A 21,004-nucleotide genomic window follows, 5' to 3' on the forward strand; every position below is an offset into this window, starting at 1 on the left:
TAGCTGAGTCCTAGTAGCTATCTCCTATGAGGAGACCTTGGAAGCACACAGGCAACAGACAACTTCGTCTCACAGGCACAGTCCTTCGCCAGAGACCAGTCAGCTAGCAAGCTAGCAAGCTGACTGGTTAGTATTCTCCCCAGCTACACCTACTCCCTCGAAACTCCTGAGCAGAGGTGGGAAAAGCAATTGCCAACACTCTGGTTGAAATGCAAACAAAGTGGATACTCTTCTACACACTTTTTGCCAAGAGAAACACCAACATTAAAAACTTCAAACCAGCTATTTACATTTGGCAAAGCTATAAACAGTGCTACCAAGCTCACCTGCAAGCTGCTAAGTAACCTCCCACCCTGCATTTAAAAATGTAAAGAAAACAGATGACAGAGGAAACAGACTTCTCAAAAAAAAAAAAATCTATTCCAAGAGAGTAAGGTAAACTTTAAGACGTAGTGAGAAGTAAACATTCTTTGATCTGCCCTTATTCATTCTTGTTTCATAGATTGTTGAATTATTTCAAGTGTTCCACACATATTTTCAAACATGAGCTTCAAATTAAGATTGTATTTACTGTTGTAGATTGCAGGAAAATAATATTGTTTGATTGTTTTTACTTGGAGGCTGTTGTCCAGCCAACATCACTGCAGCAGAATACATCTTGAGCACAGCATCCGATTAAACAATACAACCTTTAGCTACCATCATCAACCAGAAGCAAGGAAGACAAAATAACCTCCACATTTGTTTAGCATCAAGCACAAGTTATGTTTGTTAGTTACTAAGAAATTTTGATTATAACCGATTCACAATAATCACTAACCACTTGCACTGCTTATGTAGCATCTCTACAAGACCCTTTAAGAAATTATAACCGATTATAAGGGCATTGATGGAAAACACAATGGAACAATCTCAGTTTGGCCCTCCCTCTTGCTGAACCATGCAAGTTCATCTCTGGGGGAGAACCAGCAGGCCAGGATCAGCTGCTATCTGAGCTTCAGCCAGGAAATAAGGCAAACTGAAGTAACAGGTGTTCCAAGACCTCCACAAACACAGTCATTAGCTAACGAGTAGGAGTTAGTCTTCCCCAAAAGGGGAAATTACAAAGAGGCACAGTGTAGAAGTACCTCTCAGGCAGCTTCTATGTGCGTACAGATCAAAGTTTGTCTTTGTATCTACCTCTAAGACTGTTTTTATGCAGAAAGTCTCCCTGTTCTACAGGTCAGAAAAACTGCTCTCAGCAGAAGAAGAGATTTGATTAGAAAAGACAATAAGGTGGTTGTGCTTATGAGGGCAGAAACCTGAATTATTGCTGCTTATTTTATGTCCTTATCCAGTGGTACCTCCCTCCCTTTGCCAAGTTTCCAGATCGCTATAGGAGGAACACCTGAATCACATCTACCGAGACAGCTGCCATGACTGGTCACTTCAGAAGAAAGCCTAGAGATCAAAGGATCACAGGAATTCAGTTACTTCCTTGCAAACTCTTCCACAGTTAACAAGAATCCAGACACCAGACATATCACAACACTGCCTTCTAGTTATTTAAAGGATATCCTCTTAGGCAATTACACGAACAGTATTTTTCAACATCATTAGTTTTGGAATTGAAGAAAGTTTTCCTCAATTTGAAATCATGAATGAGCTATTTAGTTTACAGTAACAGTATTGCTTAATTCAGCTTCAGGTCTTCAGATTTCAAAGTTAACTGCGGGAAAACTCAAAGTTAACTGTGGACTCGATGATCCGGTGGGTCTCTTCCAACCTGGTTATTCTATGATTCTATGAAATGCTAGGCTTGAAGAGATGTCTCGCATGCCCAGGGCCATCTCAGACACCAACATTGAAGTGGAGAACTAAGTCACAGCCTCAGACCCCAGCCTGGTGCTCACATGCCAAGAGCCGGCCTCCACAAGCAATCATTTGCTCGTTAATTCTTAATTCTACAAACTGGCCTTTCACCACATAACTACAATTCCAGTACTTGGGGGCAGTAAGAACTACAAACATCCCTATTTTAGATCAACCCAAGTCGCTTCACCAAGGGCATTAACTGTTCAGCATTTCTTCCAAGTAACCAACTTCTGAAATAAGCTTAGAGACCAACTGACTTGACCTGAACATTACGACGTAGCTTTTTGTATTTCTTTTAAATCGAGTTCTAAATACCATCCTTATTCATGGGGTATAGGACTACGCTAAGCCACTTAAAATAAAATGCTTAAAATTTGTTCATTAAAATAAATGAACTGTTCTAAGACAAGTTTCATTCATATCTGAAAAAGTGGCACCCAGACTGTAGTTAGCTGAAATACAAAATGAAAATACCCAGAATGACTGCTGCTAAAAACAGCCCATCAGATATAGAAGAAACTAAACCACATACCTTCTTTAACCACACTTTCAAAGACAAGAGCTAGGAAAGTAAGATTCTGCATGAATAACTTCCTCTTAGCACCCACCCTACGAATCAAAATACAAACTGGATTCCGAGGGCAGGTGCCAGGGACAGTAACATCCATCACAGACACTGCATGCGCCCTGCTCCATCCACTGGGCCCTGCTAACACACAGCAGGGGGACAAGCAGCCTTATATAAGGCTGGGAAGAGAGCAGTTCCTGGTGCTCCGTGTCCATTTCCAAAGGCAACTTGAGCAGGGGCACAAGAAACGCTCCCAGGGTCCTGCTGTGCCCCCCAGCCCTGCCTGCTCTGCCTCAAACACGCTGTTACTCACTCCTCTGCCCACACAGAATCATAGAATAACCTGAGTCGGAAGGGACCCACAAGGATTCACAGAATCACCAGGTTGGAAAAGACCCACAGGATCATCGAGTCCAACCATTCCCATCAGTCACAAAAATATGTCCCTCAGTGCCTCCAACTGTCAAACACAACAGCCAGTGTCTGTAAGTAAGAAAGACGAGCAGTTTCCCTCCGATTTGCCCTTGGAATTTCAATCTGGAATACCAGCTGTTTGAGACCACACGCCAAGGCAGACTGCGGACACCATCCAAATATAGAAGCGTGTCCCTCAAGCAGCTCTGAGCTGTGATCACCTCCCATTCTGAACCCAACAGTGCAAGAAAATACCCTTTCTTTTGCAAATAACTGTATCCACCGATGTATGCCCAGTAATCCAGGTGTTACCAGAGCAAAAAAAAAAGAAAAGTGAAGATGAACAGAAGGCAGAAGGACAGGATCGAGGAAGGATGATCGAGTCCAACTCCTGTGCCTGCATGGGACAACCCCAAAACGTACACCACGTGTCCGAGCGCATTGTCCAACTGCTTCTGGAATATTGTGAGGCTTGGGGCCGTGACTGCTTCCCTGGGAGCTGCTCCACCACCCTCTGGGTGAAGAACCCCTTCCTAATGTCCCACCTAATCCTCCCCCGGCACATCTTTCTGCCGTTCTCTCGAGTCCTATCCTTGCTCACCAGAGACCCTCAGGCCGGGGCTACTCCTCGAAGAGAGAGACACGTTTAGGACTGGAGTTACCCTTTTCGCCGCCCTCCTCAGCCGCTCACGGCGCTGCCCGCGGCCCCAAAGCAACCGGGAAAGCGAGCCCGGGAGAGGAAACAACCCACACCGCCCCCACGCCTGGAGCCGCGGCACCCGGCGGCCGAGCCCCGCAGCCCCACACCCCCTGGTGACCGAGCCTCGCAGCCCCCGGTGACCGAGCACCGCAGGGGCCCGTCCTAAGGTCCCGCGGCGGCGCCAGCATCGCCGTGGCGACACCGGCCCGGCCCGGCCCCGCCGCTGGCGCCGCCCCAGGGAGCAGCAGAGCCCCCGGGGAGCAGCCGCGGCCCCGCTCGGCCCCTCGGAGCCCTCCCCTGCCCCTGGCGGGGCGTCCGCCGGGCCGCCCCGCGTTACCGGAGCGGAGCCGCCGCCGCCGGTTTGAGCTCAGCGCCTTCCGGGGCGGCGGGCAGGCAGCAGCGAAGCAGCGCCGAGCGCATCGAGGCGGGCGAGGCAGCGCCGCCGAGCGCCGAGCGATCGATCGCTCGGGAGCCGCTCCGGCGGGGCGAGCCCCACGCGGGACGGGGAGCGGCGGGGGGATTCGGAGCGGTTGAGGAGGGTCGGGGGGGGGGCGGCACGGAGAGACCCCCCCCCCTACACGCCCCCCGCGGGGCCGAGGGGGCAGCGCTGCCCCAGCGGCGCGGGCACGACCCGTGCTCACCCCGCACCGGCGGCAACGCGACCAAACCACCCGGTCCCTGCGCTTAATCCCGTCCGTTCGACGGCTTCGGGTGGTTTAACGCGAGTTTCCTCGCACGCGCCTCCCGCCGCGGGATTCGCCGCGTCGGGGCGTGTGAGGAGAAACGAAATGTGAGGATGGAGCGGCCGGCGTCGGCTCTCCCCCGGGCAGCCGGTGCCCTTCCCGGTGCCCGAGCCCCCGTACCCCCAAGCGGCAGCCGGGGCGGAGCGGGGACGAGCTGGAGCGGTTCCCCCGCGGCCCGACCCGCTCCCGCAACGGAGGAGCAGTGAATCGTCGCCTGTCGCGACTTGAGACGCGTGTGATCGGGTGTCAGAGGCGCCGCTTCCACGCCCGGTACCGGCCCCGCTCGAGTAAAGAATCGGGCTTTTACGTAAAGTCGGTTTTTTTGGTTCTTTTTTTTCCCAAAGGTCGAATGAAAAATCAATACATAAGCCAGAGTTAAACAATTTTGAATAATTTATTAGAATTCTAGCAAAGGCGTAAAAGAGACGAGTCCTGGCCGACAAGAAGTCCTCTCTTAGTGGGAAATAAACGACAAAGGGAAAGGAGCGTTAGCGAGAAAAAGCATCCTTCACTCTCCCCTGACGCCTCTCTCCCCCGATGGCCCGGCCGCGTTTCTCATCCCCGCCAGCCCCTCGTTAATTGGCCGGGTCCGGGAGCCCCGGGAGCCCTCGGGCGGCCGCCCCCGGGGCCCCTTCCCCCGGGCCGCTTCCCCGGGGCAGCCCCGGTCGCCCCCGGCCCCCGCGGGGCGCCGCGCGGAGCCTGCGCGCTGCCCCCCCGCCGCCCTTGGCCACTCCCCCGCCGCTCCGTCCCCCTCTCCCCGCGCCGCGCTCGCCCGGGACCTCGCGGACGGGCCCGCGTCTTTAATTAAATTAATTAGGGCGCAGCGGGGCCGGGCGGGCGGCGCCCTGTCCGCAGAGCCCCGCGGCGGGCGGCGCGGCGGCGGAGGCTGCGATCAGAGCTCCGAGGGGAGGTAATTCGCCGGGAAGCGAGGGGCAGGCTCTGCAAAGTATAAATAGTGCCACTTCAATCGAGGCGTCGCTGTCAGAACCCCGAGAGCCGCCCCCCCCCCCCCGCCCCAACCCGCACGTCGGGCCGCACGGCTCGGGGCGCCCGGTTCCCCGCCACCACCCGGCCCCGTGGATGCGGGGGAGCCGGGGCAGCGGGGCCCCCGAGCCGCGGCCATGGAGGAGCTGACGGCGTTCGTTTCCAAGTCGTTCGATCCCAAGGCGAAGGAGAAGAAGGAGCTCATCACCTACCGCGAGGTGCTGGAGAGCGGGCCCCTGCGCGGAGGCGGAGGCCAGCGGGACGGCGGCGGAGCGGCGGCCGAGCCGGGGCGAGACGAGGCGGGCAGCCCCGCCGCGAGGGCGGGCGCCGGGCGGTCCCCGCAGAGGGACCCCGACGCCGAGAGAGCCGCCGAGGCGGCCACCCCCAAGCTCAGCGACGGTAACGGCGGCGCCGGCGGCTCCCCCGGCTCCCCCTTCCTCCTCCTCCCCCTCGGCGGGGTCGGGACGCGCGGAGCGGGCGGGTGGAAGGGCTTTCCCGTCCTTTCCCGGTTGCGGGCCTCGAAGTTTAGATGGAAAAAAAAAAAATCTTTTAAGCGGGGATTTAACTGGCTGTCGCCACGCGCTCCGTTCCCGGGGAGCGTCCCGCGGGGAGCCGCCGACAGCCCGGACGCGCGGCGCCCTTCGCTCTCCCCGCGGCTCCGGGATGCGCGGCCGCGGACACGGCTCCGCGCGTTTTCCGCCTGGGGAGCCTTTTGTTCGGACCGGCGGAGCGGCCGGGAGCATCCCCGGGAAGGGCTAGTTAACGAATTCCCGCTCAAGAGCGGGTCGCGGGGGGGATCGGGCGGAGCCGCGGGGAATTATCCGACAACGGGAACGAAATTCCCGGGAACGAGGGAGCGCGGAGGGGCGCGCCGGGACCTGTTGCCGCGCGGAGACCCGCGGAGAGCCCCGTTCCCCGGCGGCAGCCGTTACCGGAGCCGGGAAGGCAGCGGCTGGAGCGGGCCTAGCGCGGCCCCGGGAGCGCAGGGCCCCTCTCCCGGCTGCCCCGGCCCCGTTCCCCGGGGAGCGGCGGGCTGGGGGATGCTCCCCGCCGGCCTTCCCCTCGCTTCCCCGATCCCGTCTGACCGCCGGTGTCGTGCCCAGTCTCCCCAGAGCTGAAGGAGCGCAAGGAGGATGCGAAAGCGATGGAGGACGAAGGGCAGACGAAAATCAAGCAGAGGAGGAGCCGGACGAATTTCACCCTGGAGCAGCTGAACGAGCTGGAAAGGCTTTTCGACGAGACCCACTACCCGGACGCCTTCATGCGGGAGGAGCTGAGCCAGAGGCTGGGGCTCTCGGAGGCCCGGGTGCAGGTGAGGGACCCGAGCCCGGCGGGGGCTGCGGCTGCGGGGGGCACCGAGGGGCTCTGGGGTCCCCAGGCTTTATCGCGGCTTGGGCTCCTCGCGAAATCCCCTCGCTCTGCGGCGTTTTGTTTAATCCACGCGTTTATTTATTTCCCCTCTGCCTCGGCAAGAGCCGCGGCGAGGATTTCGTTGCGGTCCCTCTCGGGCTCACCCGGCGGGAGTGCCGGTTAACTTTATAGATGTAGCGACCGTAAACTAATCTAGGAATTGCTAAGTGCCAGCAAAAATACATATATATATATATATTTTACAATCGTAGTTCTTAAACATTTGAAGGAAGCGGCACGAAAACTCAGCCGAGGGGACAGCCCAGCTTTGTTCCGATGGATGAAATACAAAAGTCTGGGATAAACCCAGGCTATTTTGAGCCTTCTCCCGTTCCGAGAAGCCGCAGTTTCCTTTCGTTTAACCTCGGGCTGCCTCCCCAAAGTTTTTCCAAATCGGTTCCTGGCCTGGTTACTGTGAGCTCTGTTGGGATGAAGTGAGGGGTGAGGAAGGGTCCGAGCTTTACCATCTCAGGAGAAAGGTAGCTCTCGAAACGAGAACATTTTCTCATCTCCGATGTATTCTCATAATAATAATAATAATAATAAAGAGAAAAGGCTAGCTATTATTTGTTGGAACACATGGAGCAGTTTTAGGCCCCTCACATCTGCAGCTGTTCAGGCTTGGCTGTAACAGATACTCCCTGCAATCTTTGTGCTCGCAGGCCACCATCTGCACCCAACTGGGCGCAGAGTCCTTGAGGGGCTTCCCTGCATCTTGTAACCGGGGCGAGGGCAGAAACGGCGAACCGAAAAAGTCACAATAAACGGGTTTTGTCCCCGCAGCCGGACCCGCACCAAATAAATCATCCCGTTTCCCAGCTCCCCCGTTTTCCTGCCTGTTTACGCCCAGCAAATCTTAACAAAAGCGAAGAAAACAAAGTTGCTGGGCTTCAACTTGCCTACGAAAAATGGCAAAGGGAGGTGTTTCCTTCTGCCTTGTGGATCGACAAAGAGCGCGGCGGCAGCGGCACCAGCGCTCCCGTTCCCCAACAGTTTCGGGAGATTTGCAGAGATTAAACCCGTCCCCCCTAGATCGTTCCGGAAAAACGCTTTGCCATAATATTTTTGCCTCGCATCTGCACTAATTTGTAAATTACGGAATGTGCGTTTCCGCGGCTCAGGGCGATCGTGGCTGTTGGGTAGATTTTGTTTGGCTGCAGTAAATGACAGGGCGGGGGGAATTCGCGTTTATATTTGTCTCTTCAAGTAAGACCACGAAAAAGACCTTTTTTCTTTTTCTTTTTCTTTTTTTTTCTTTTTTTTTTTTTCGCCTTTTCTTTTTGGCTCTGGGGAAAGGATCCTTTTCAATGCGGCTTCCGAGATGCGGTACAGAGCTCCCTTTTTAAACAGAAATGTTTTAAGATACACTCTCCCTCCTTCCCTCTCCCTGCATGGTTTAGTGTTTGATAGGAATGGTTGGACTCGATGATCCGGTGGGTCTCTTCCAACCTGGTTATTCTATGATTCTTCTCTAAGCGAGCAGAACTTTATTCTGGATATTTATTTCAACAATTCCATTTCCAATAGTAAAAGTATGGGTTTGTCTGACGTGCAGCCTTTTCTGTGGAAACAAATTAGATTATCATGATAATGAGACAATTACTCCTCTTCTGTGCCACACTCGGCCGCACAGGAGAACAGAGAAATTCAAAACTTCTTTGTAGCGGAGCTTTATGACAGTAATTATCCTCTCTCTCCCCAAAAAGTGAGTCGTTAAATTCTTTGGTGTTTGTTGTTGGGTTGTTGTTTTTTTTCTTGAAGATAAAGCTAATTAATTTACTTATTAATGAGCACGATCTTGGGCCTGATGGTTCAGACATCCAACCCCATTATCGCCAGTTGCTATTAGATATCGGGGGCGATTTAGGTCTTCTGGGACCCTGATGCGGAAAGACGAAACCGGGGCTCAGAAAGCAATTTCCCTGGAACGAGTGCTCTGCCAGCGTCGGTTTTCTGTGTTTTTTGACTCATTTTCCCGTGCCTTTTGCGTTCCGGGGGCTGCCCGGGAGGAGGGAGCCCGGTTTCTTTGTCTGCGGGGTGGGTTTATTCTCGGTGGGTCTATTTTTCTGGCCGACAGCAGCCCCAGCCCGTGACACTCGTGTTTCCCCCCTGCAGGTTTGGTTCCAGAACCGAAGAGCCAAATGCCGAAAGCAAGAAAACCAGCTCCATAAAGGTACAGGAGTGAGCGCGCGTGTGCGTGTGCCTGGGGCTGGCTCTGCCACGCGTGTGTGGGGCTGGTGCAGGTGGTGGCTCTGCCACCAGGTGCAATTGGTGGCTCTGCCACGCGTGTGTATGCGGGGCTGGCTCTGCCACGGGTTTGTGCAGCTGGTGGCTCTGCCACGCGTGTGTGTGTGCGGGTGCAAGAGGTGGCTCTGCCACACGTGTGTGCATGCAGGTGTAAGTGGTAGCTCTGCCACGCGTGTGTGCATGGGGCTGGCTCTGTCACACGTGTGTGTGCAGGTAGTGGCTCTGCCACGTGTGTGTGGGGGTGCAGGTGGTGGCTCTGCCACACGTGTGCGGCTGGTGCAAGAAGTGGCTCTGCCACACGCATGTGTGCAGCTGATGCAGTTGGTGGTTCTGCCACGTGTGTGTGTGCAAGAGGTGGCTCTGCCACGTGTGTGCAGTTGGTGGCTCTGCCACGCATGTGTGTGCAGGTGCAGTTGGTGGCTCTGCCACACACGTGTGTGCAGATGCAGTTGGTGGCTCTGCCACACATGTGTGTGTGTGCGCAGGTGGTGGCTCTGCCATGCGTGTGTGTGCATCTGGTGCAGGTGGCGGCTCTGACACGCGTGTGTGCAGCTGGCACAGGTGGTGGCTTCTGCCACGTGTGTGTGTGCAGGTGCAATTGGTGGCTCTGCCAAGCGTGTGTGTGCGGGGCTGGCTCTGCCATGTGTGTGTGTGTGCGGGTGCAGCTGGTGGCTCTGCCACACATGTACGCCTGGTGCAAGAGGTGGCTCTGCCACACATGTGCGCCTGGTGCAAGAGGTGGCTCTGCCACACGTGTGTGTGCAGCTGATGCAGTTGGTGGCTCTGTCATGCATGTGTGTGCCAGAGGTGGCTCTGCCACATGTGTGTGTGTGTGCAGGTGGTGGCTCTGCCACGCGTGTGTCTGGCTGGCACAGGTGGTGGCTCTGCCACGCGTGTATGTGCAGGCACAGTTGGTGGCTCTGCCAAGCGTGTGTGTGCGGGGCTGGCTCTGCCATGCATGTGTGTTTGCGGGTGCAGCTGGTGGCTCTGCCACACGTGTGTGTGTGTGCAGGTGCAGTTGGTGACTCTGCCACATGCGTGTGTCTGGCTGGCACAGGTGGTGGCTCTGCCATGCATGTGTGTGCGGCTGGTGCAGGTGGTGGCTCTGCCACGCGTGTGTGTGCAGGCGCAGTTGGTGGCTCTGCCAAGCGTGTGTGTGCAGGGCTGGCTCTGCCAAGCGTGTGTGTGCAGGGCTGGCTCTGCCACGTGTGTGTGTGTGCGGGTGCAGCTGGTGGCTATGCCACGCGAGTGTGTGTGCGGGTGCAGCTGGTGGCTCTGCCACGCGAGTGTGTGTGTGCGGGTGCAGTTGGTGGCTTTGCCACGCACGTGTGTGTGCGGGTGCAGTTGGTGGCTCTGCCACACGTGTGTGTTTGCGGGTGCAGTTGGTGGCTCTGCCACGCATGTGTGTGTTTGCGGGTGCAGGTGGTGGCTCTGCCATGCGTGTGTGTTTGCGGGTGCAGGTGGTGGCTCTGCCACGCGTGTGTGTTTGCGGGTGCAGGTGGTGGCTCTGCCACGCTCATCTCCCGCTGCCTCCTCAGGGGTGCTGATCGGCGCCGCCAGCCAGTTCGAAGCCTGCCGGGTGGCCCCGTACGTGAACGTGGGAGCCCTGCGGATGCCGTTCCAGCAGGCAAGTGCCCTGTGGGGCTCGGGGTCGGGGGACTCGGGGTGGGGGGTGGGGGGGGGGGCCCGGCCGGCGCCCCGCGTGTGGCGGGGGTCGCTGCCAGCGCCGCCGTTTGTCGCGCAGGTTCAGGCGCAGCTGCAGCTGGACAGCGCCGTGGCCCACGCGCACCACCACCTGCACCCGCACCTGGCCCACGCCCCCTACATGATGTTCCCGGCTCCCCCCTTCGGGCTCCCGCTCGCCACCCTGGCCGAGTCCGCCTCCGCCGCCTCCGTGGTGGCCGCCGCCGCCGCCGCCAAGACCACCAGCAAGAACTCCAGCATCGCCGACCTCCGCCTCAAGGCCAAGAAACACGCCGCCGCCCTGGGGCTGTGACCGCGCTCCTCCGCTGTTTTCTTGGTGTTTTTTTTTTTTTTTGTTTTGGTTGTTTTTTCTTTTTAGATAAAAAAAGGGGAAAATGAAAAAAGACGAGGGAGAGGAGAAACTGTCGGGAGATATATACTTATTTAAAGAATTAGAGGAACTAGACGCGCAGCTGGGAAGTTCACAGGTTTTGAAACTGACCTTTTTCTGCGAAGTTCACTTTAATACAAGAAATTTGATAAGAGAGGCGGGCCTCCTTTCACGTTGCATCAGATACTTGAGTTTAACAACCACGTCTGGAATAGCGACAAAAAGAAGAGAGAGACGATGACGATGAAGAGAAGAAAAAAAAAAAGTAAAAAGAAAAATAACCCGAGAGACATGATGATTTCTCTGCGAATTTCCAATGGGAAACTGTCCGGGATCCTTCCTCCAGCAGCATTCCGGGTTGCATGTATTTGTATTTCGTTGATGGAGTCCTTTGATTCACTTGCACTTCACCCTCATCTTTAGTAGAAACAAAACAAAACAAACAAGCGTGGCTGGGTTCTTTCTCCTTTAATCTCGAAGGGAAGCGGAAAGAGAGGGAGATCAAGCGCTGCCTTTCCCACTCTCAGACCTGGGTTGGTCCTTTGCTGTCCCACTGAAATGAAAGGGAGCGGGACGGAGCAGGAGAGCGGAGTTTGCCTCCCTTCGCTGGGTCCTTCTTGTCCCGAGGGCAAAACCAAAAGGAAATAAAAGAGAATTTAATTCCCAACCACCACTTTACACAGCGGCTAATTCCGATAAGAGGTACTGGGTACATGTAAAATATGTTGATACACACGAACAAAGTTTATTTTGGCTATAACTTGTGAATTGATAGTCGACTGTCAGACATTTGCATTTTATCTCATAAAGGTGTATCTATTCACGTAACCTTGTGATTTTTTTTATTATTATTATTATTTGAAAGACCTATAGCTATTTAACCTGGGGTACCTCGCAGTCCGTGATTGTTATCCCAGTTTGCCATCAGCCCCTCATGCTTCTTGCCAAGACAGAGGGAAAGCTCTTCTACGCGAACTTTGGTATGGACGGGCTTTGTATCTATTTGTTCTCCATGAAAACAAAATTATTTATATTGACCATATTTTTTCTAGTGTATTTTAAGTTATTTTAAAAAAAGGGGGGGCTGGGGGAGGGGGGAAGATGCTGTGATTTCATTACCTTTGTTGTCAGTACAATATATTTTGTTTCACTCAGATTTGCTTCACTTTTTTTTTTTTTTTTAATCCGTTTTTCCGACGTCACGAATTAAGTGCCAAGTAACGAATTTAAGACACTTTGCGACCTATTGACCGAGAAGGATAACGCGTCGGGGGGTGGGGGGGGGCGGTGGGGGGAAACCCCGGTACTTTCTGCCATCCTGTGAAGTTCTGACTTCATGCTTTATGAAATCCTTTCCGTTCTGTGCTTTTCCACTCCTGCCGCAGAGCTCGCACCTTTCTTTCTGCTCCGTAGATATCGCGACAGACCGATAGCGCCCAGTACCACGGGGAAGCACCGCTCGCCTCCGCGCATCTTTTTGTCGCTGCCACTTTTTATTTTTTTTTTTTTCTTTCTTTATCCGTTTTTTTTCCCCGAGTTTTCGGCGTCACAAATCGCACCGCGGCGGCTCCGCTCGGCTTTTGTTTTCTTTCGGAGAGAAACAGACCGGTGGAGAAATCACATAGCAACTGTGTCTTTACAAGTTCTTGTCGAGTTCCCTCAGGTAATAAAATCGAGGAAAGCGTTAACGGCTCGAAGTATTTCCCAGGGAAGGAGTGGGGAGGCGGGGGGAGCGTTTGCACTGTGTGGAATTTTCACCTCCACCCACGGGGAGGGGCGGCTGCTCCGCGGGGCTGCGGAGCGTGGCTGGGGCTTGGGGCAATGTAGGGAAAGGAAGGTGCCCTCCATAGGGACTGGGGCAATATAGGGAAGGGAAGGTGCCCTCCATAGGGACTGGGGCAATATAGGGAAGGGAAGGTGCCCTCCGTAGGGGCTCTTGGGAGGGGAAGGTGTCCTCTATAGGGGCTGGGACAATATAGAGAAGGGAAGGTGTCCTCTATAGGGACTAGGGCAATATAGGGAAGGGAAGGTGCCCTCCATAGGGACTGGGGCAATATAGGGAAGGGAAGGTGCCCTCCGTAGGGGCTCTTGGGAGGGGAAGGTGTCCTCTATAGGGGCTGGGACAATATAGAGAAGGGAAGGTGTCCTCTATAGGGACTGGGACAATATAGAGAAGGGAAGGTGCCCTCTATAGGGGCTGAGGCAATATAGGGAAGGGAAGGTGCCCTCCGTAGGGACTGGGGCAATATAGGGAAGGGAAGGTGTCCTCCGTAGGGGCTCTTGGGAGGGGAAGGTGTCCTCTATAGGGGCTGGGACAATATAGGGAAAGGAAGGTGCCCTCCATAGGGGCTCTTGGGAAGGGAAGGTGCCCTCTATAGGGGCTGGGACAATATAGGGAAGGGAAGGTGCCCTCCACAGGGGCTCTTGAGAAGGGAAGATGCCCTCCATAGGAGCTGGGGCAATGTAGACAAGGGAAGGTGTCCTCCATAGGGGCTCTTGGGAGGAGAAGGTGCCCTCTATAGGGGCTGGGACAATATAGAGAAGGGAAGGTGCCCTCCATAAGGGCTGAGGCAATATAGGGAAGGGAAGGTGCCTGCTATGGGGGTTCTTGGAAGGGGAAGGCACCCACAATAGGGGCTGGGGCAACATAGGAAAGGGAAGGTGCCCACAATGGGGGCTCTTGGGAAGGGAAGGAGGTGGTCCCTGTGAGGGGCAGGCACCCATCATGGGAGCTGGGGTGCACGTTGTGAGGGGAAGGTGCCTTCAATGGGGACTGAGGTGCTGTAGTGAAGAGAAGGTGCCCATTGTGGGGGCTCCTGTGAGGGGAAGGTGCCCTCAGTCAGGGCTCTTGGGAGGGGAAGGCGCCCACAATAGGGGCTGAGGCAATGTAGGGAAGGGAAGGTGCCCTCAATGGGGCCTCTTGGGAAGGGAAGCAGGTGGCCCCTGTGAGGGGCAGCCACCCACCATGGGGTCTGGGGTGGCTGGGGTGCACGTTGTGAGGGGAAGGTGCCTGTTATGGGGGCTCTTGGGAAGGGAAGGCAGTGGGCCCTGTGAGGGGCAGGCACCCATCATGGGGTCTGGGGTGCACGTTGTGAAGGGAAGGTGCCCTCAGTGGGGGCTTGTGGGAGGGTAAAGCACTTGTTAGGGGCTGAGGCACCATAGCGAAGGGAAGGCATCCATTGTGGGGGCTCTTCTGCAGGGAAAGCGCCTGATATGTTGGTCCCTGTGGGGGGCAGGTGCCCATGATGGGGTCTGGGGTGGCTGAGGTGCATGTTGTGAGGGGAAGGCACCTCTTATAGGGGTTCTTGTAAAGGGAAGACGCCTGCCATGGAGGTCCCTGCGAAGGGCAAGTGCCTATCGTGGAAGTCCCTATGAGGGGAAGGTGCCCACCATGAGGCCGAGAGGGACCGAGGCGCCTGTTGTGGGTGGCAGGTGCCCTCAATGGAGTCCCTGCGAGGGGAAGATTCCCGCTATGGAAGTCCCCTTGAGGGGCCGCAGGGGGCTGAGGCGCCTGTTGTGAGGGGGAAGGTGCCCATTATGGCGGCACTTGTGAAGGGAAGATGCTCACTAGGGCGGTCCCTGGGAAGGATAGGGGCCCGCCATGAGGGTGAGAGGGCCTGAGGCACCAGTTATGGGGGCTCTTCTGAGGGGAAGACGCCCACTATGGGGGTCTCTGTGAGGGGAAGGCGCCTGTCATGAGGGTTTTTGTGGGGGTAAGATGTCCGCCATAGTAGTTCTTGTGAGGAGAAGGCACTTGCCATGGGGGCTGGGGAGAGGCTGAGGTGAATGTTGTGAGGGGAAGGCTCCGATTGTGGGAGCTCTTGTGAAGGGAAGATGATCTCCATGGCAGTCTCTGAGAGGCAGGTGCCCACCACAGTGGTTCTTGTGAGGGGCAGGTGCCCGCCATGCAGGTCCCTGAGAGGAGGAGGTGCCCAGCACCCACCTGGCGCGGCCCCTTCACCCCCTCCATGCTCTGAGAGGCGCCCCACAGGGCACCTGCATCCCTCCATTCCCTCCTGGAAAGGGCTGCAAGGAGCAATCGCAAAATCAGCTCAAAAAGGGCTTGAGAGGATAGATTTTTTGTTAGGTAAAACAGCTTGATTCAAGCAAAAGTAAGATCGTGCTAATTATAAAGTCAATAAAACTAACGGCGGTGTCGATTGATCCCTGAATAAAGAAGTTAATTAATATGTGCACAAGCAGCTAATATTGCAGCCCCGTCGCCGTGGCCCTGCAGTTCACATCCACAGCACAGCCTCGAATATTCTCCGGATAAACTTGTTGCATCCTACCTGTGCTGCTGTCAGCACAACTGGTTTAAATAAGGTTCCTTCACAGTCCTGTGCCGGGTTATGGGTGCGATGCAAACTGTGAGGAGTGCATGCAAAGTGAATTTTGGACCCTTACAGCACCCTCAGATACTGGCATATTTGTCTTCAAGAGGATTGTAATAAAAACCACAGAAAATGTACTTTCATCCTAACAGGGAATGATGATTGGATGGTGTAAGAGAACTCTGTATTTTTCAGTGCAACTGTAATGAAAATAAAATAATCTTAATGAGATATTTTGGACAGGAATACTTACATTCTTGGTTTTCTTGGACTGGAATGCCTAACCAGCCTACAGACCAACAGAAGTTGGCCAGAATTCTCCCATTTCCATTTTATTTCTTGGAGTGCCTGAACCGATATGAAAATCTGTAGGTTTCATGGAATTTAATTATGGATATTTCAGAGCCAGCCAGTACACGTACAATACATGCTTTCTGCAGATAAAATTTTAGTGTGGGATTTACATGGAGATGTACTGGCCTGAGAAGGGGATTTAGAGAAGGAATCAGATAAATCGCATAGGAAGGGGTAAACACCTGTTTCTGTCCTCGTAGAGCCAATCGCATGTTCACAGCAGGAACTTTGCAGATTCTTGTGTGGTGAAGTAGCAATTTCCACGTTGTGTTCTCTCTCTACAGCAGCACGATGTTAGGTGAGCAGTGAAGTGCTGTGGCAGCCAGATGTCCTATAGAAAACTCCAAACATCGCCGCACTGACTCCTATCATAGACCTCCATTCTCCATACGAGAACACTTAAAAGGAGAGAGAAAACACTGGCTTTGCCCCCTGCATGAAAGTGCATGAAAGTGTGCTAAATGCTGTGTATAAACTTGGCATGTCTCATTGTTCGTTATCAGCTCAGCTTTGTTCCAGGCAAAACTTTTAACCAACGTACTTAAACTTACCTTTCACAAAGGCAGCAGGAGAAGAGCACTCGAGCAATGTGGTATCCAGCAATGGTTCTGTGGAACAGCACTGTGCCCTTAAGAGCACAGCAGTCCTTTGAGTGAACTGTTGCTGGGTCCTCAAGAAACAGATAATGTGTTTTATGTCACAGTACATACTGTACTAAATCCTGCCCAGGAAATATTGATACTTGTCCAGTTTGGGGGCTGTTCCCTGAAATTTTCAGTTTCCTCACCATTTCAGAGCCTGTTCACCGTTACTATGAAGTAGCAGCAGGGGAAAGTGCACCTGAACGTGGTATCACTGGCCTGCAGGCAGCCTGCCTGTTCGGAGGCAACGGCTGCAAGTGAGTGCAGGGAGCTCCTGCCTGCAGCCTCTGTTGGGATCGGCTGCATCGGTTGTGTGTCGAGTCACCCATGCTTTGAGCACCCTGATGCTGTGCCAACAGATGGCTCTTGTTTTGTGCTGCAGAAGGCAGCCTCTTTTTCAGCAATGATGTTTTGCACTCAGGCAAGAGCCTTAACTTTTCCTAAAGAGGGAAGATAACCTAAAAGAATAAAGAGGGGAAAAACCGCTGCTCTGCTCTAGTGGCTAACCCTGCATAACCAGCCTACTTCTGTGGTCTCAGAAAGCAGAAAATTTGGACTCTGGTGTCCCTTTTTCTGCCACCCTGGCCCCAAGTTGCTAGCTTTTTCTGTAAGATAATGGAAGAAAGTAGGTATGCAAGGGAGATTTGCGTCATATTTTGCAAGCACATCTACCTACCCCTCCTTTTCTCTGTGTTCAGCTTTTTAATACTGTGGCTGTGAAATGTGTTTGAAAATGTTTTCCTTCATAATACAAGTTTTATGGCCTTTGCACGTAAAACATGCTGTCCATTAAATACTGATATGGTATCACGAGCCTTCTTTTACACACGGAAAAATCACCCAGGGAAAAATTCCGAGTGAGAATTCTAAAATGAGGAGGTACAAGGTGCACTCATCGTGGGCCACTGCTGTGAACAAGGGGCAGGTTGACCCTAGAAGCAGCTGCAGCTTTCCTGAAACTACGGAGGGCAGAAACACATGGCTGATATAATACAGCACCAGCGTAGTGTAATCTTTCATGAACATCTTCCTTGAAGGAAGATAACAGTTTTAATAATGCATTAAGAAAATGCAGCTGCATCACCGTTCAGGCTGACATTCCACGTTATGGACATTGCTGCTCCACACTTGGATTTCCCACCGTGATCCTGGAAGAGCATCTGCAGGTCCTTAACCGTTTCTGCAGCTGGTGGCTGGCAGCTCCTTCAGGAGGCGCCTGAGCTTCGTCCTCTCTCTGCTGGCACTGATGCCTGGGTGTTCTGCTCCTTGAAAACGTCACCCTGGATTCTGGAAAAAGCAGGTAAAAATTAGTCAACGGCTGCTTCTGTCTGGTTGACAAGCTGGTCAGCAGTCGTTGGCATCCAGCCTTCAGTGTTTTGAATGCACAGTTCAATAGCATCTGCATCATCATTGAAGCTTTTTGGCTTCCTGGGTTTGCATAAAGTGATCTCCTATCACTGTGAGGTGGTAAATAATGGCAATTTTGCTCAGAACTTAATAGCTGTGGGGTCATATTGATGTCACAGTTCTTGCACTGTGCAAACCCCTACTATTCTAATCTCCAATCTTTTGACTAGCCCCTTTGCTGCTGTGATCACACGCTCCAAGCAAGATGTTAACATGCTCCGCACACTCTGTGACAGGGGAAACATTTCATCACTCTGATGTTAAGTGGCCACAGCCTCCATTCCTATTGCCTTAAGAACAATTCAGACCTACTATTTTCTTCTCCTTACAGGAGGAGAACATGTCCCTGTAGTCAATGATGATGAGAACACCAGATGCATCTTAGATGAGATGGTGGTATTAACCCATATTTGAATAGCTCATATTAAAAAGAGCTTTTGAAAAATAAGAATTAGCCATGTTATTAGAAAACATCTGAATTTTGGATGCAGCCGAAGAGACACAACAACTTTTCTTGGAGGGCTTTTTAGTGTAGTGACTAAAACAATTCTTCTGGTGAGAGCTGGCACCAAGCACCTGTCTTTCTTGGTGTGTAGGATTGTAGAGGGTGCTTTAGCCCTTAGACCATGCACCATACTGCAGCCAAGACAGCACTGAGCAAACTCTTAGTATTAACAGCAGTGCACTTACAAATCTCTTAGTTGTCCTTTGAGTAAATATTTGAGTAAATATTACATTAACGGAAACTTGGCTAGCGCTTACCAAGAGAGATAATCTGCTGAAAATTAAGGTACTGCCTGTAGCTCGTTACGAAATAACTGTGAGTACTCAAAACATCTTTTACGCTATTCTTTCACTTAATGTATATACATTATTTACTATGCAGATTCTCTGTTATGAAATATTTAGATTTGGAAGTGTTTTGACATGTGGTAATCTTTAGGAAGAAGGTAAACATATTCCTGTTTAAAGAAAATGTAAATAAAGTATTCCCCCAAAATATCTTTGAGAGGTTAAATGCAGGACAATGGAAACCACATGTAAATACAATTGCCGTCCCTGTGCAGGCAACATTCATGTGTATTTCCATTGACTTTGTTGACTGCAACAGAAATTCTACTTGAGTGAGGGCCATGACACAGAACTTATAAGAAAAAGAAAACAATAGGCTAATGAATTAACTGGGTTTGAGACATGTTAAATATCTGGTTTAGATTATCGCAATTACTTGACCAGCCATTAATTTGAGGAAATATTGTTGCCACAACATTCATCCATATTATGGAGAAGGATGATAACTAATCCGTATGGTTTCTGGTGATTTTTCAGATATTTTTTCTCCTTGTCCAGTACCTGCAGGTGGGATTTTGGTTATTCTTATGCTGCTGCAAATGCAAGCCTGCAGGAGAAGATTCCCTGATAAGATCTGTTGGCTACTAGAGCTAGCTTTAAAGGCCAGATTCTTCCCTGGTGTAAACAGCAGTGGCTCTGTCCTAGTGCTTCAGGAAAACATCTGACCTTTAGTGTGTTTCGTCCTTGTTCCATACAGCTGACAAACAGCTTTATAATAGGAAGCAGATGAAAATCTTTACATATGCAATCAGTTTAATTACAGAAATAGTTTACAATATTTTCCTACCTAGGTAAAGGATTTTTTTTTATGATTTTAAAGTAAATTAAGCATAGTAATATTGCTAAAGGAAAGATAAACATTTTCAATTAATAAATTATTTTATGGTCAGAAGTAATTAGTTTAGATTAATTTCTAATGGACCCATTTTACTTGTAATCAAGAACTTATTTTCGTGGGCCAGCGAAATGCCTGTGAATTTTCTTGCTGAGCTTTCTTTCATAACATCTGCACTGAGACTTCTCAGTTAAACAATGGAAAGGCAGGATTTACAGAGTGTCAGCTCGCTGTTCTGTGCCTGGAGAAAGATGAATTAAGCCTTCTGTTATAAATGGAACGTATATACTTCAAACCAATTGTTATTAGCCAAGATATGTCCAAGGTCAGGCTAAGTTAAGTATGATGTATTCCCATGAGTAATTTATCTTTATGGCTATTTAAAGTGTGAATACATTTAACGTTTTTTCAAGCTTTTGCACAAGTTTTATAAGTGTCCCACTTAGTTTTTAGAAAAATAAAAATTAACATTAGCCAGGAATTCCATTTGTTTTTAACTATTTCCCACATGCTCATACATTCTTTATTCATTACCACAAGGAGACGTGGTGATTCAGTATGCTTAGAGTGTTGTCAATAAGGAAACGGTAAATTTGGCCTTTACTGGTTTCAGAAAACTTGAAGCAATAGCTAGCAGATACATAGATTAATGCTAGGGGCTCAGGCATGCCAGGATAATAATTGGGGCAGAAAGAAGAATGTTAGTACTGCCATTGGTAATAAAAAAAGCCATTTATGTTTAAAAAAGCTTGCCTTTTCATGTTTTAACAGCTATGAGACTGGGATAGTCATAGTTTAAATAGGGAATTGAATCTTCAAAAACTTAAAGAAAATGCAAAGAAATTCTGAAAGCTGTCCTTAAATCTGCACTGGCTTCTTCTTGCCTTGGTGTCTCTACAGGCAGTACCACCACTGTTCCTGTGCTCCCGTTTCTGTGTGCTGAATATGTCCTGTACATCTGACTTCAGCAGTGCACATTTGGCACTTGGGAAAGAGCCTTTTGTTTTAAAAGTACTAATCCTCTTCTTTGCACGTTGTTTATTTCCTCAAAGTTTTAAATAAGGCTAAAAAACAGCTAAAAAAATGATCTGCACAAAACTATTGCCATATTTACCATCCTCCAGGTTCCTCGGCCATCACTGTGCCCAGGCAGTTGGCCAGGAACTCTGTGGTAAATTTCGGTAAGTTTTGAAGCAATGGGATTGTTTTTTAAATCCCCCAGCTCATATAAATATTGGTGAACAGGCTTAACATAACCTTACAGTTCTTCCCCACCCTTTGTCTCCGGGTGTCTTGAGAGGAATTGCAACACAGATGAAGCATCTCCAGTCTCACATAACCATTTGTAATTTCTTGCCTGGTTCTGCATGTGGTTTTTGCATTTCCATGCTGACTTCCATGGCTCTTCTTCGCTCCTTTCTCTCACGTTATTCCAGTCTCTCTCCATAATACCATCAGTGTCTTTCTCCCCGTTTTCCCCCCCAATCTGTATGATGCGTTTCTGTGGCATCGTTTGTCTCTTCCTGATATCCCTTCCCTGCGCTCCTCACCCGGGCCCTCAAAAGATGTTTTATCTTGTCCTCATTT

The 21,004-nt window shown here is 51.6% G+C and overlaps 2 protein-coding genes across 2 annotated transcripts in view; one reads left to right on the forward strand and one right to left on the reverse strand.

Annotated features, from left to right (window-relative positions):
- RSRC1 (arginine and serine rich coiled-coil 1) overlaps window positions 1-3,922 on the reverse strand; it is a 153,037-nt gene extending 149,115 nt beyond the window's left edge. Inside the window, exon 1 of the mRNA XM_069865150.1 lies at window positions 3,874-3,922. The gene's annotated coding sequence lies outside the window, so the exon portion shown is untranslated. The remainder of the gene's footprint in view (window positions 1-3,873) is intronic.
- A 1,382-nt stretch (window positions 3,923-5,304) lies between these two features.
- SHOX2 (SHOX homeobox 2) lies at window positions 5,305-10,980 on the forward strand. The gene is made up of 5 exons (XM_069865157.1): window positions 5,305-5,662; window positions 6,367-6,575; window positions 8,789-8,846; window positions 10,459-10,563; window positions 10,645-10,980. Exons 1-5 carry the CDS (start codon window positions 5,401-5,403, stop codon window positions 10,914-10,916), a joined length of 906 nt encoding a protein of 301 aa, XP_069721258.1. The 5' UTR covers window positions 5,305-5,400; the 3' UTR covers window positions 10,917-10,980.
- The last annotated feature ends 10,024 nt before the right edge of the window (window positions 10,981-21,004 follow it).

This window comes from Phaenicophaeus curvirostris, chromosome 10 (genome assembly GCF_032191515.1).
Source record: "Phaenicophaeus curvirostris isolate KB17595 chromosome 10, BPBGC_Pcur_1.0, whole genome shotgun sequence".
Classification (NCBI taxonomy): domain Eukaryota; kingdom Metazoa; phylum Chordata; class Aves; order Cuculiformes; family Cuculidae; genus Phaenicophaeus; species Phaenicophaeus curvirostris.